General features: G+C 39.2%; 3 protein-coding genes across 4 annotated transcripts; 1 reads left to right on the top strand and 2 right to left on the bottom strand.

Annotated features, from left to right (window-relative positions):
• Window positions 1-53: 53 nt before the first annotated feature.
• On the bottom strand, window positions 54-3,322 carry LOC106656758. The gene is made up of 7 exons (XM_014377896.2): window positions 3,002-3,322; window positions 2,468-2,807; window positions 2,126-2,390; window positions 1,681-2,051; window positions 968-1,601; window positions 481-883; window positions 54-402 (listed from the first exon to the last, which is right to left on the bottom strand). The coding sequence occupies exons 1-7, from the start codon at window positions 3,031-3,033 to the stop codon at window positions 255-257; spliced, it is 2,193 nt and encodes a 730-aa protein (XP_014233382.1). The 5' UTR covers window positions 3,034-3,322; the 3' UTR covers window positions 54-254.
• Window positions 3,323-3,390: 68 nt separating this feature from the next.
• On the top strand, window positions 3,391-5,612 carry LOC106656752 (DNA polymerase delta small subunit-like). Its single transcript, XM_014377885.2, has 6 exons — window positions 3,391-3,766; window positions 3,831-4,135; window positions 4,206-4,431; window positions 4,497-4,731; window positions 4,793-5,082; window positions 5,255-5,612. The coding sequence occupies exons 1-6, from the start codon at window positions 3,613-3,615 to the stop codon at window positions 5,389-5,391; spliced, it is 1,347 nt and encodes a 448-aa protein (XP_014233371.1). The 5' UTR covers window positions 3,391-3,612; the 3' UTR covers window positions 5,392-5,612.
• An 889-nt stretch (window positions 5,613-6,501) lies between these two features.
• Window positions 6,502-14,678, bottom strand: LOC106656754 (class E basic helix-loop-helix protein 22-like). 2 transcript variants are annotated; one of them, XM_014377886.2, is made up of 4 exons: window positions 14,223-14,678; window positions 8,138-8,327; window positions 7,803-8,046; window positions 6,502-7,004 (listed from the first exon to the last, which is right to left on the bottom strand). In XM_014377886.2, exons 2-4 carry the CDS (start codon window positions 8,318-8,320, stop codon window positions 6,808-6,810), a joined length of 624 nt encoding a protein of 207 aa, XP_014233372.1. In that variant the 5' UTR covers window positions 8,321-8,327; window positions 14,223-14,678; the 3' UTR covers window positions 6,502-6,807. The 2 variants fall into 2 exon arrangements, with proteins under 2 accessions (XP_014233372.1, XP_014233373.1); XM_014377887.2 differs by having other exon boundaries at window positions 8,138-8,322.
• Between the last annotated feature and the right edge of the window lie 15 nt (window positions 14,679-14,693).

The following is a 14,693-nucleotide window of genomic DNA, read 5'->3' as shown; positions in this document are numbered from 1 at the left end:
AAAAAAAGAATAAATGGAAACCACCAAAAAATTTGTTATTTAATTATTGTGTTCATTTTTTCTTGTTATGTATTGAAGATACAATTTCAAATTTCATTATCTTAATTATCATAGTCAATACCTTAGATAATACGTTGAACATTATTGTATACATGATTTATATATTTTTTTCGTATCAAATTTTTGTAATTACAAAAATATTTACACAGACAATTAAGTCTACAACAGCTACGAATACTTTATTAATGAACTTCTCAAGAGTAGTTCGGTAATTGTACAATTCCAAATTGTGTGAAAGAAATACTGGATTGACTGACGGAGGCAACAACGATTGGTGCATCTTTTGATTCCTGCTGAAGTCTATGTAACTTGCTCAGATCCATAGTAGTATCGAATTTGGAACTAAAGAAAAATGAAAAAACTTTGAACTGGGGAAAAAATGATCAAACATTAAATTATGATTATTAATTATATACTTACTTGATAATCAATAATCGGAAAAGCGGTGCACCAGGTGCCGATTTTCGATACGTCCCACTGATCGGATAGATCTCGTAAGAAAGCGAGTAATCAATCTTCCTTGATCTGACGGTCCGATCGCCGGTTGACTTGATGATTCTTAGCCGTTCGTATGCTTCGCTTAAACTGTATATGCCCGTGGGCGGAACGAGCGGTTTTACGGCCTCTTCAATGACTTGAATATCATTTGCACCGGGACTGGAAGCTCCCGTCATTTTTGTTACTGGCTCCTCATCTTCGATCGTTATGGTACTCTCTTCCTGCCAAAGACTCTTCAGCTCCGGCCAAGAATTGCATCCGGTTCGTTTAGTGAAAGATGGCACATTTGGCTCTTCATAACGATTCGATTCGTAACGGCCTCTAGCTAAAATCCAATGTATCAGTGATTATTAAATAGATAAGTATAATGATCAAACAAAATTCAAAAAAATTGAATAGCATAACTTACCACGGCTTTTTCTGTAAGTCGACGAGCCGTAGTGATCTCTTTGATGATGATGCTGCTGCTGCTGCGGTGGATAGTAAACTGAGAGAGGATTATAGGCATGACTTGGAAAGAGTGGCATGTTTGGGCAAAACGTAGCAGTCTGTTGAACATGCTGCTGACGGAAGCTCCTAACCATGCTTCCCATGACTTCCATGACGAAGTTCGTCACGTAATTACTGTGAAATACCGTGCCAGGGTATGGACTATGCTGAATGGCGTTATGGGAGATATTTTGGTGAATGTAGCGGCGTTCCTGAAATCGATGATTGTGACTACTTCCAGCGTAACCGTTATTGTGCGATTCGACAGCAGGATTACTGTAAAAATGGCTACTATTGCCATTAATTACTTGCACGCTGTTGTCTAATTCGTCAGTTCGTGGTTCTTGAGTTTGCGAGAAATTTAGTAGGCGGTAGCGATCGTAACGATATGTGTCATTGATCGGCTTAATACTGCTCGGTAGATAGGCACGTGGTAATCTGGCGATTAATGGCTCTGTTCGCGGTCCTGCCAAGTTAGGCAATGTTGCGAGAATTTCCTCGCGAGTGAGGGGACGGGGTATCTCTTCAACTTCATCATCCGACAATTCGATTACCTAGAAAAATCGATTGCTTCAGCAAATGATTGTCGCTAATTTAAAAAAATCAAATTTCAAAAAAGTATTATGTACTTACTTCTGGTCTGGGCTTTTTTGGCGATACTTCTTCTATTATGCAGTCTGTACTTTTACGTTTATTAAAAGACATCTTATTGTTGGAATCATTAGATGGTTTTGACATTTGAGCATTTGAATTATGAAAAGTTAAGTCAGCTCGTTTAGGCATTAACTTTATGTTACGCTGAATTCTCGATCCAGGCCACTTTTGATTAGAGGTCATTGAGTCTTTAGAAGGAACTGAATGTAATTTTACTATTTTTATAGGTTCTATCACAGTTTCTTCGCATAAAATTCCAATCCTTGGAATTTTGGGACTTGATTCTTTTTGAGTTGCATCTGACTTTGAATTATTTGGGATAACATCTTCAGTTTCATTATTTGACATAACTAAAAAAATAAAGCAAATAATCAAATTGGAAATATTTTTAAATGAAAAAAAAAACCACTTGTTTATTACTTACTCTCTGAACCTTGTTTTTCAATTGATGGAGAAGTATTGGGTGTCCACAATCCATCTGGGTTCATAATAATTCTTTTGGTACTCGATGATTTGCTATCCACAAAAGGTTTTTCTTTATATCTTTGAACTTTATAGCCCAATTTAATAAGGTGTGAAAAAACTTTGTACTCATGAATAGTGCATTTTGAATTTTTGGAATAAATTATAATTTCATATGCTTGCTGAATAGAAAGTGGCATACCATTCCACAGAAGTTCTAAACAGTTCTGTGAAAGATAAAATGTTAAATTTTCTTGATAAATTGTAATTACTACAAAGAGAATATATCAATTAATTTTCTTACCATTTCCAAAAGAATTAAAGCTTCTTCAGGAAGTAAAAACAAATGGTTTTTTTCTTCATAGCCAAAGTTTTCCCACCTTTGTCCTGACTTTTTGATAACCCGGGCTTTTTGACTTCCAGGCAACCATTCTGCAGAAGCTAATTGAGATAATCTTTCTACTCGTTCAACTTCAATAATCTTCTTAGAATTCTTTAAATTATTTTCTAATTGCATTAGTTCTAACCATGATCCAGATGGTTCAAAATACTTATTACTCAATTTAGGAAGGGCTGACTCTGATTCTTCATAATTCTTTAATGCTGCATTACCAATATTTCTAGTTTCCAACAGTTGAGAAGCACTGAAAAACAACAATTCATAAATAATTATACAGATTAGATAGTAATTGAAACTAAATTGAGTTAATTGATAATCTTGAAAGAAAGTCAAAAATAATTTTCGTAAATTTTTCCTGATGGCATTGTGAAATGTTAAAAAACGGGAAGAACGCTAAATGTTTTAAAAGAGGATTCATTAGATGTGCTTGACACTTACCTCAAAAAGCCATTTTTCGTTTCTTCAATCATTTTTTATAATTACAGTTGATAATACTACGAACAACTAAGTAAATACAGAAAACTAAAACATCAAAAACTCCAAATAACTTTCAGTGAAAGTTTCGTCATCGTCTGACGCAATTATTCTCGGCTCTTAAAACACCAATAATAACTCTGTAAAACACCAATAGCGAAATGCAGTAAGTGTCACTGAATCGGAAAACTTGCTAAGCGGTTAACCTCCTGCATTGAAAATAGCTTATATGCACGCGGTGACTAGCGGTGATTGCGGTGGACAGCACAGTGCTTACTGCATAGGTAAAGGCTCAGTCAAGCATTGCTACATCTGTAGGCCCTCCTATTAGTGTGTAATGCTGTCTAGCGGTAACGAGGGCGCTGACAATCAGCTGCTTTGGAATCAGTCGACAAGTGTAAACACGAAAACAATCTGATCGAGTCGATTAAAGAAAACAAATTCATTCGATATCTCTCAGTGTGATGATAAAAAGAGCGTCGATGGACAGAAATCGTTGCCTTGGAAGCTGCTTGAATTTCAATTTTTACGATGTTCAGCTTTTGTAAAAATAGAGCGTGTCATTGTCTTCGACGATGGAGCAATACGAGCGCAAAACTGCCGAGTTCGAGGACTTCGCCAGGTTTCACATACAATCGAGAAGTTTTTTACGACAATTTTGTGGAATTTATAAAGCTCGATTAGCCACGCTAAAACCTAAAGCTCTTAAAAGAGCCATTGTCAAATGGGGTGAGTAAACTTTTTAATAAGTCTGAGGCTTTGCAAAATTTTTACTTAATTTTTTTACTTTTAGGTAAATGTAAAGTTTTACAAATTGTTGATTTAACCAAAGAGGAATATGAAGGAGTACAGTGTGCAATATTTGGTACATTATATAAACATCAAGAGCTTAAACCATCTGTATTAAAAACAATTTCTGAAGAGTTGCAAGCTGTGCCTCAACCACCAAGACTAAATTTTTGCTCTCCAAAAGATTCTGTGTATTTAGAAGATGATGTATCAAGAATTAAATTATTTGGTGGTTTAGAGCCAGAAACTTTAGTAACAGGATTAGTATGTGGGGTTCTTGGTCATGTCTCAAGTGATGGATGTTTCTGGGTAAGGTTTTTAAATAAAATTAGCATTAGACTTTTAATGATGTCATATTAATTATATTTTTTCTGTACAGGTAGATGATTTCTGTTTTCCTGGACTATATTTGAGTCCTTTGCTGACAACTCCTAGTAGTAGCACCAATAATTATGGAAAATTTATATTATTTCTCTCTGGACTAGATTTTGTTAATCTAGCCGACTGCATGGCCTTACAATTATTTAAAGAATGGCTCTGTGGAATGTTGGGAAATGAAACTATTCAAAAAGAAGCAGCAGGCATTGTTCGCATTATAATTGCTGGTAGGATACATTCTTATTATATTTAAATGAAATCCAAGTGGTACTAAAAGTATTCCATATCATAGGGAACAGTGTCAGAGGCTCAGCAGAAACTTTTGATAGAAAAGGATATTTTGAAAATAAAAATAAAGATAAAAAATTTGCAAGTGAAGCTCAGCTAGCAGTTCATAGATTAGATAAATTTTTAAGCCATATTACACAATCTTGTAGTGTTGTGCTGATGCCTGGAGAGTTTGATCCATCGTGTCATTCAATTCCACAGCACCCAATGCATCGAAACATGTTTCCATTAACTTCCAAGTTAGTGAGATGTTTTAATAAAATCAAATAAATTGAAATAAATGATTGAATACATATTCAGGCATGGTCATTTGCATGGAGCAACCAATCCATGGATAGGTAAAATAGGATCGAGAACGGTGGGTGGATCAAGTGGTGAGCCTATTATGGATATTATGAGGGTGTCAGATACAGAATCATCACCCATTGAATGGCTAGAAAAAACTCTAGATTGGCAGCATTTTGCTCCAACAGCACCAGATACTCTAGCAGAGTACCCCTTCGACGATTCGGATCCACTCGTGATGAAGGATTTTCCTAACATTTATTTCGCGGGTAACATGGACAGATACGAGACAAAATTATTGCAAGGTCAGTAAATAATAATACAAAATCAGTAACAGCATGACACTCTGAAACCAGAATGTAAAAGCACTTTTATTTAAAGCTTTAGTCGTAATACACAATCGAATATACATGAAAGAAAAAAATGTATGATTGTATAAGACGCATAAACGAAAAAAAAACATCGATGTGATTTCAGGTACGGACAGATTAACTGATTCCGTGGGACAACCAATCAGACTGGTATGCATACCAAAATTTTCGCAAAGTTACTCGGTCGTTCTAGTGGATTTAGATTCATTAGACACTAAGCTTATATCATTTGGCACAGCCTAATGCACGAAGAAACGTCACTTATATGTCGTTTATACGATTTTATAATTTGTACATTTAGTTTTCAAGCCCGAGCAAACATACAATGTTAAGCGACGGCTGAATGTTTTCTTTAAATAAATAGATAATTTATCTATTTGCCACAATCTTGCGCGATTTGCTTTAAAATTATGTATCTTTTAATAATAGCAATATAGATATTCATATATACTTTGTTAACTTTGTATTATATGTAAATATGATAAATCCATTTTCTCTTAATAAATATTCTTTTAAATTGAAAAGTTGATTCACAGTTAGACATCACATATAGACCATTTTACATAGGCATTTAAGTTTGCGTTTGAAGTATACGCATAAGTAGTATATCGATTCAACGTCTAGGAATTAGTCATTTGTTATCGAGTACACCCAAGTATATCGTATAATATTATAGTATACAGCAAACCATTTTTTATCAACGACTGTGTTTGAACAGCGTGAAAATATATATACGAATTCATTGTTAATATACACTGTATTTATATAATTTTCACACTTATGAATGAACGATCATTCCTTAATGAAAAATATACTAGGCTTCAGTTGAGCATTTTCGATCAAGAGGAAACGAAAAAAAGCGAGAAAAATAAATAAATAAAAACACAGGTATGATGCGCTTAACGTATAATGAGGCGCATTATGCGGAAATGGTCGCGTGAGTAATTTTTTCAGTAGGTCGCGGCGCACGTGTCTTATAAGTGCGTAACGTCGCATTAATATTAATGTGCGCAGCAGCACACAACTACATACGTATAATAGAATGTCAAAAGCCCAAGCTTTTTCTTCGTCGTGGGGGGATTGAAGCGTTGCTTATTTTTCTCTTTTTTCTTTATTTCCTCTTGCAGTCTTGTATAGCATAGAAATAGAGTCAAACGAGATGTCCGGTATATATATATCGCGTTAAAACAAAAGTCGCTCTCATACCGGTCGCAAGGGAAATAAAAATTGACTATATATCGTATACGGTTGTGAATTTCATGGGAAATCAGTTGATCGTTTTTTTTGTTCGCTCTTAAATTGTTTCGCAGGTCGTTAACATTTTTTTTTATCTAACAAAAACAGCCTTTTATCACCTCTCTCCCTCGCGCACACAATACATCGATGAGTGCATAAATATATATTTATACGTTTCGTAACGGTTAAATTTATGTATACTGCTGTTGTCATATGTATTGTATACATATTTACTAATAATTCTATACAGTACATATGTTATATAAGATATACAAAGCATGCATATCATGTATTGGAGTTTGCATTAAGGGCTTGTCAGTCAGGTACTGTCGCGGGTGGTTGACGCGCCGCCGGTGGACGACGATGGTCGTTGGTCCGGAGGTCGATGCGCCTCGCAGAGGATCGCGTCCCGCGGACGATGCCTCAGAGTCCGGTGCCGAAGCTCGATCGAGAGTCGCTGCCGCTCGACGTGTCCCAGGCCGCGGCTAGGGAGCGTCGGTTGCGGAGCTGCTGCTGGAGCGACGACGACGTAGACGAGGACATCAGCAAAGACGAAGGCGGCGGGCTAGGCGGCGACGAGCTCGAGTAACCGCTGCCGAGGGTCGCGCAGCCGTCCGACTCTGAAATTCAATATACATCGTCGCGTGATAAACTCGAGTCAATGATTAGGCAATGATTAAACGCCGCGCGAGGAGCTGTTATTCGCCCGCATGTATAGCAACTGCATATCTAGTCGTAACGTTAGGTTTATAGAATCTCGCGGCAGAGACAAGGTGACGGAGTAGATATGGCAATTAAAGTTATTTATAGAGAGAGAGGGAGGCAAGCGTAGCGCCAGCGACAGCAGCACACGATGACGAACTCTATCTCTGGAGAATTAATGAATACGCATTTCTCGAGGCGCGTCTATTTGGCTGGCGGATAAGAGCGCGCCAAGCTCAAAGCTCGAGAGTCGGCGATAATCGATTTTAGCAACTAAAATCCAATAGGGAAGCTGCAACGAGAGGAAGAATTAAACGTCGTCGCGGTGGCGGCGGCGGCGGCGCTAATTAGCCAGGTCATTTGCAGAATCTCAGTCGCTACTAGGTGTAGCCCCGACTCTTTCTCGTTTCCCAGTGCTCTCGCGCGTTTTCCGCTCGCCGCCGATTCGACTCATATATTATTCAACGAGGCAAATAGCAATAAACGTGATGTTGCGGCTAATGTATTGCGCGCCGCTAGCACCAACGGATTATGACATTGTACGAATCGCGGCGCGTCCCATATCGCACGTCACCCGACTCGCTCTCGCGCACCTCGGACGATTTAATGCAACGTCTCGCATGCAGCGGTGAAATTTCATCGTAATGCAAGAGTCCCGTCGGACGTCGGACAACGAATTGGGTAGGGGAGAAAAATGAAAATTCTGACAAATGTACCATTGGCACGGGGCGATGCGTCCAAGTTGTACTCGTGTTGCGGAGCTCGCTCGTCGACGTCGTCGTCGTCGTGGCCCAAGAGCTGCGTTTGGTCCTGGCCGGACATTTCCTGGTTCACCGAGTCGACGCTCGTGGTGGTGATCCGCTCGACCAACGCCACGATGTAGTTCTTGGCCAGCGTCAGAGTCTCGATCTTGGATAGGCGCCGCTCGCACGCCACGTGCGGTATGACTTCGCGCAACGACTGCTCGTGGTGGACATTACGTATCGGATGCTTTTAGGGCCGTAATTCGCTTTTCGGTGCTTCGAGAAAATTAGATCGTTACGGAGCTTACCTGGAACGCGTCGTTGAGATCGTGCATACGCATACGCTCGCGCTCGTTGCTCTCGAGCCTGCGCTGGGTGCGCTCCTTGGCGTTGCTCCCGCTGCCCGATCTGCCGCTGGTTTTGCTGCTCTGCTGCCTGTTGCGGCCGCTGCCGCTCCTCGTGCTGCGGCTCCTCGTCGTCGCCGAGCCCATTGCTTCCCTTCGAACATGAATTATATGCGTTTGTGCAACTTTTATCCTCGATTATCGATACATATGCCATTGGACTGTTTATTATGCTTAGCGAGTCATGCTATACCGTTGACTCAAGCATTTTTGCAGTTTTTCCTTTCGACGGTATACGATAAACGGTTTAACCAATCATTGAGATAATTTACGAGTACATTCTTCAAGTTTCAAGAAAGAGACTATGACGCTCAGAGGCTTTCTCGCTGTTATAAGCTTCAGCTGAATCCACGCTGAAGCTTTTAAGACGCGTTAAATTATCGAGATTTTCCTCGACACAAGCGCGAGTAAAATTGCTTTCAAAAACCTTTACCTCTACAGCATTGTTCTTTCAGATTTAGCAGCTAGAATTTTTTTCCGAGTACTTGAATTTTTTCAATTGTACTATATAGTATTCTTGTTATTTTAATATTCATATTTTTTATGCGTGTATAGATTTTGGTCTCGTTAAATGCTGTAATGATAATGAATATACAATTTGAAATTTTCTTCACTAGGAACGATCGTGTGCTTATGAATAAAAAAATCGAAACTCATTTTTTATTAAATTTATTTATTGATGTGTATTTTGAATGATTGACGATGAGAAATATACAACATTAAATAACATCAAAGACTGCAAATAGGCTTATATTGCCATCACGAGCTTTGTAGAGCATCCGCCAAGCAAATACGATGTAAATCTTCGTTGTTCAGATTCTGAATTACATTTTCACAGCAGAGAACTGACAGATGTAAAACGCACGCCTCACCAAGTTTTTTGGAGAGCTTATGAAATTTGCTCCAGTACGCCAGTTCGTACAAGTCCCACGATGTGAGTAATTTCGCCGCCTCTTCGAGTGGTAACTGGATCAGATCGTAGAGAGACACATTCTATGTTTTTAGCTTTATATTTTTCGCTTTTTTCACTTTTTTCGCCAACCATCCACGGGCATACCGATATTTTTCAAAATCCGCCGTCTTTTCGAACAATTCGTAGTCAACGAAAACTTTCATGGCCATTAGGGCGTTACTTCGGTCTAGTTCGTATCCTTCGTCCTCTTGAGACTCCACAACAGACATAAGACATGACGCAATTCGCAATTTATAATTGAGCTACCTTTCATGTTTCTATGGTACTAATTTCTCAGCAAAATAACTCTCCGCGGGAAAAACGAATCTGGACAGATCAGCACCATTATCCAAGAATAAACTAATCAAATGCGGCAAAAGCTTTGCCACGGCCAATGGCAACGGCGTCCGGCCTAACTTGTTCCGGACGTCGACCTGCACCGACTGATTGAGTTCTTTGTTGGTATTGAAGAATATTAATGCCATTTCATAGGAGCGGTCAGTCTTCAAAATAATGTGCAGAGGAGTATCTCCATTCTCGTTGGTCAAATTTGGATTATGGCGCCGTTTTTAATTAGCAATTCAAAATTCTTGTAATCCAACCAGAGCGCAGCCATGTGCAATGGTGTATTACGTCACGTACATGTCGTCGTTGAACTTCAAGAATGACTCCCCCAATCCATCAGGCTGATATCTCTTGGAAATAATATGCATTGGAGTCAATCCCTCCTCGTTAGCTACATTCGAGTTGGCGTCTATCTCCAGCAACACTCGGACCACGTGCTTTACATTGGAAAAAAGAGATGGTACAGCCAAGTGCAACGGTGTGTTACCCAACTTGTCCCGAGCATCGACCCGTCCTGGCTTGCATTTTTCTGCAAGCTCGAATACTATTTCCATATCCGTGGAATTCCAGTAATTCTCGCTAACGACATGCAGGGGTGTTCTTCCGTCTTTGTTGGTGTTCGTCGGCGTAATTCAAGTCAAATCTGTTGTAAATGTTAAAAAGTTTACGGATGATAGGAATGAACCACAATTCTCGAAAAGTGGGACGACGTTTGGTCCAGTTTTTGAATCGAGACGCATGATTCAGCGGTGTGCATGCACTGTTCGATTTATCAAGAGAACTCAAAAGTAGGTGGTCGAAGACGGAAGATACGAGGGACTTTTTTCTCATTCCTTGCCTGAAAAGGCGCATTTGCCTAGCCTGATATCAGTACGGAAAGTGTAACATTTACAGCCTGCTACAGGGAATGTTCTTTACCACATTAACGGGTTACATAGCTTTGTGTGACGGAATTTTTTTTTTTTTTTTTTTGATGTGTAACGTCTTATGGCTCGTTGGGTAGGCTAGTGAATCCGTGAAAAACGAGCGAGCGAGCGCGATAATCGTAGGTTTTTAGTCTCAGTATTTTAAATCATATTTTAAAAACCAAAAATTCAATCAATTTGCAAATATGTACGCACATTTTTGTTGAAAAATGGGAAAAAAATCATTCAAACTCGTGTTAATTTGACAATTTTTATTTTTTTTACTTTTCCTTCGTTCAATCATTAGCCAAGAGTATAAACTTTGAGAAATATGACGAATTTTTGGTTTCCGATGATCCTGTCAAGAAATATCCTGCCTACCGCAGGGCAACAGGATGACCGAGGAAAACGGATGAAAAATTAACAATTTTTAGTATTTTTATCTGAATTTTTTTTAAAGTTTCTCTAATGGATAAGCTTCATTGTGTAAAACTTGATTGAATTTTTAGATTTTGAATTATAATTTTCCAACAAAAATTGTAAAAATGTCAATTTTTTAGAGGTTTATCCTATAGAGAAAGATTTAATGATTAAAAACGAATGGATGATCGGACTTATAGTGTTCTTTAAATCGTTGGCACCAGTTGAAACGAGAATTTCAGCAAATTCCGTCTAAAGCTGACAGTAAGTGTCTTAAATTCCATAAAAAAAAAATTTTGTACTTGAAGAACAACATCCAAAAGGTCCGGAATTAATGAAATTCATAGATCTCGAGAAACAAAATAGAAAAAAAAATTTTTTTTGCATGTGCAATGAGAATATACTCTTAAAGTCAATTGATATATAAATTTAGTTAAAACATACTGTTAAGCTTTCATTTTGTGTTATTAAATATTAAAAATTGACGTGTAAGATATTTGTATTGAATATCAAATCAAGACCCTTGAATACTTGCTGGCAAATAAATACGTTTTGACGAATGAAGTTATAAAGTTAATTGTATTACGCTACCAATTGATAATTCAATTTCAAAAGGATAAAAATATAAGGTTCTTATGCAAAAAAATTTCAAAAAGATAAAAAGATAAGATTTTTGTAAAAACATTTTGTAATAACATTTTCGAACACTTTTATGTCTATTATTTGTTTGTGATACCTAGTAGAAAAAAATATCATTGCTTACATACAAAAAAGAAATATTTGTTGCTTCTTTAGCTTAATCAAAATGTAACTTATGATATAAATTTTTCCATTTGAAATTTCATTATTACAGTGAAAATTCATTATTTGATTATTGTTCTGAATAGAAATATCAGAACTTAATTAGTTAATTGATTAATATGTGTAAAGCTGGTACTTTTTATATCTTCCAGACATTAAATTCACATTTTTTAACAAAGTATGATTTTTGAATAAAAATTGTTTTTTGTGAATTTCTCACAGGGGCTATTATGTTACCAAATTATGCATTTATATTTTTAACTGCCTGTTGAAAAATGTTCAATTATAATCGTGATTAAAAAGCAAGAATTTCATAAAAATGCTTTAGACTGGTTTAAAAAATGTTTTAAAACACATGGAAGGTAACTGGTCTCAGGTTGGAAAATAGAATTTTGATGAAATTACGATTGAGAACTGATAGGATATAAAAGTTTTAGCACACAGCTCGTAAGGTTTTGCGAGATTCTTCACGAGTAAACGCGCGCGTGTGCAGGTAGAGTTGCAAAAGGCTCCGAGCGATTAATTTATCCCATTGATTTTTACGATTATTAAATGAAAAGGATTCAACTCGTGTAGGTGTACCTTTTGCGCTGATATTATACAACGGGTGTCTATGCACATACGCGCAGCTGCGTATACACACGTACTTTAAAGCCACAGCTTTAATTGGATTATATGCAAATTCCGAGCGATAAACGTTGTATAATGTCTGCATGTACGCGCATAAAAGTCGAGCTTTTTTCTGCACTTTTTGATGCGCGTTTTTTCAATAACTTTTTTGATCGAACGCAATCACGATGAAAAGTTGCTCGTGCGGCGATGAGCAGCCTCCTTTTGTCAGTGGCAGCCTCGGAAGATTTTGCGGGCGCGTGTGGCAAGGTAAACGCGTGGCGTACGACGTACTAATTTCGTTTTGCATTAACGCCTCTCTCGCTTACTACCTCGTGGAACCGCACGAGCGAGCCGCAAATTCTATTACAATTTACAGCGGGAGCAATCGCTGCGGCGCTTTGTGGGGCGCTACCTGCCCGCAGCCCCTGTGCACGGATGATAGACACGCGAGTCAGTCGATGATCGTTTTGTTATTATTTCTACTTGTGTACGTAATAATCCATCGACGCTTATTACGTACTTCTAAGGCAGACGTTATTACAGGCAGAGCTGGCGACACAGACGCGCTCGAGTTTGACGAACGGATTTGTGCACTCGGACGAATTAACAACGCGATGTATTTTTGCGCCCTTTTTTCATTCCGGATTGCGAGAATTGCGCGTGTACTCGATATAATTATTCAGAAATTCGAGGCGATCCTTGTTTAATTATGTAAAGCAACAGCATCAAGCTCATCACTTTTCGCTCTAGCGCTCTTTATTTCTCTCTCTCTCTCTCTCTCTCTACTTTTTCTTCTCTTTGGAGGCGATCGCGCCTCGTCGCTGCCGAGCTTACTTTGCATGTATCAGCGCGCATCTCGAGTCGCATTTTCTATTCGTTATATGCAGCGCGCGCTGCAGCAGCGTTCGACGCGATATCTCGCAGCTCATTACACATGTATTTATGTATCCAAAGTACACGTCCTTCTGCACTTCTTCTTCTTCTTCTTTTTTTTTCTTTTACCTACTGCACTCTATCGGTCTGTGTTTGTGGGGGTGTTTTATCGCTTACGCACGTCCTGCTGGAAATTTTGTTTGCGCTTTTCCTTGGTATAGTATAGGTGAACGCGTCTACGGCGTTGCTCGTGTATAATAAGGACGACAACTAGCTAGGAAACTTGCTCTTCGGTACATAATTTTTTTCTCGAACCGCGTGCGACGCGATAGGACGAACCTTGACAGCTTGCAAGTTTGTAACTTTTGTCGACACGTTGTAAGCGCGGTCTCGCGTAAAATATTCGACGAACGACTCGAACGCTGCAAGGGATCGTCGGCAATTAGCAAAATCTCGCTTTGGAATTCATTTCGTCCATGATATATTTCGAATGTATACATTTCGAAAGTATAGAGAAAAAGTCGCTTTTAGCGGATTCGCTTTTAATCGTTGCTGCTGGAGTCGCCTGGGCGTAGGGGATGATTAATCGAGTCTAATTTTTTTTGTGTACACAGCGAAATCTTGTCCGTTATATAATGGCTCGCATGCAGGTACCATAAAAGATATAGAGGGAGAATTTATACGTACTTTGGCGGAGCAGCGGAGCGTGTCGGTATATATACGCGGCATTTATTATATATCCGCCGCCGCAGACGGCGTATTCACCACTATATAGCGTATACAGCGAGTACAAGTATATAGAAAAAGCTCGCTCGCGTCTCGGCTGCGCAACGAAAAGGAAGAACGGGAGAGGAGCTGCCGATCGTATAATGTAGCTTTTGCCGCGCGCTTCGCTCCATAAAACAATTTACTTTGAATCTCAGTCGTTTTCTCACTCCCTCGTTTTCTCTGGCTTCCTCTCTATTTCTCATCTCCGCTCGCGATATTAAATAATTTATCTTGTCCCTCGCGATCGCGCGGCACTCGCGCTGCCAAGTTTACGCGCATAAAGTTGATTCGAAGAAAACATAAAAGTGCTCACCTCGGGCTGACAGTCTCGGCGCTTTTCCTTGGATGCTGGCCTGCTTCGGGAGAATATGAAAGAGCCCCGCTCGCGGAAATAAAATCGCACTGCAGGTGGATCGTATATATGATATAAAGCTCGCTGGCGTCGAGCGGTAGCGGCGTAACGTATACAGAAGGCGCGCACTTGTTGAATAAATATCGGGCGCGGGACGGCCGAGCACTGCTGGAGTAGATAGGCACACAGTATCGAAGAAGCTCTACATACCGTTAGGCCGCAGAGACACCAGCAGTGCTCAGCTGCTTCTCTTTTCTCTTCTCTCTCTCTCTCTCTCTCTCTGTTCGCGTGCTACAAGTTGGTCGGGTACAAGTAGGTGTAATAGGTAAACCTCCCTTGTAGCTGGCGAACTTTGTACTGTCGAGCAGTCGGTCTCGCACACACCAGTCGCGCTATTATCGGCCCCCGACGACGAGGATCCGCGTCTCTCTT

The sequence above is a fragment of the Trichogramma pretiosum genome, unplaced genomic scaffold (assembly GCF_000599845.2).
Source record: "Trichogramma pretiosum strain Unisexual culture from Peru unplaced genomic scaffold, Tpre_2.0 scaffold123, whole genome shotgun sequence".
NCBI classification, from domain to species: Eukaryota; Metazoa; Arthropoda; class Insecta; order Hymenoptera; family Trichogrammatidae; genus Trichogramma; species Trichogramma pretiosum.
Note: the sequence above shows the minus strand (reverse complement) of the source record. Positions and strands in the feature narration are given on the sequence as shown.

Coding starts and splice junctions, on each gene's coding strand:
- LOC106656752 (XM_014377885.2), top strand. CDS start 3,613: ATGGAGCAATACGAGCGCAAAACTGCCGAGTTCGAGGACTTCGCCAGG. Junction 4,732..4,792: donor ATGTTTCCATTAACTTCCAA/GTTAGTGAGATG, acceptor ATACATATTCAG/GCATGGTCATTTGCATGGAG. Junction 5,083..5,254: donor CGAGACAAAATTATTGCAAG/GTCAGTAAATAA, acceptor ATGTGATTTCAG/GTACGGACAGATTAACTGAT.
- LOC106656754 (XM_014377886.2), bottom strand. CDS start 8,320: ATGGGCTCGGCGACGACGAGGAGCCGCAGCACGAGGAGCGGCAGCGGC. Junction 8,047..8,137: donor ATCTCAACGACGCGTTCCAG/GTAAGCTCCGTA, acceptor CACCACGAGCAG/TCGTTGCGCGAAGTCATACC. Junction 7,005..7,802: donor CGCATCGCCCCGTGCCAATG/GTACATTTGTCA, acceptor ATTGAATTTCAG/AGTCGGACGGCTGCGCGACC.
- LOC106656758 (XM_014377896.2), bottom strand. CDS start 3,033: ATGATTGAAGAAACGAAAAATGGCTTTTTGAG. Junction 2,052..2,125: donor TGAAAAACAAGGTTCAGAGA/GTAAGTAATAAA, acceptor TTATTTTTTTAG/TTATGTCAAATAATGAAACT. Junction 1,602..1,680: donor CAAAAAAGCCCAGACCAGAA/GTAAGTACATAA, acceptor CGATTTTTCTAG/GTAATCGAATTGTCGGATGA.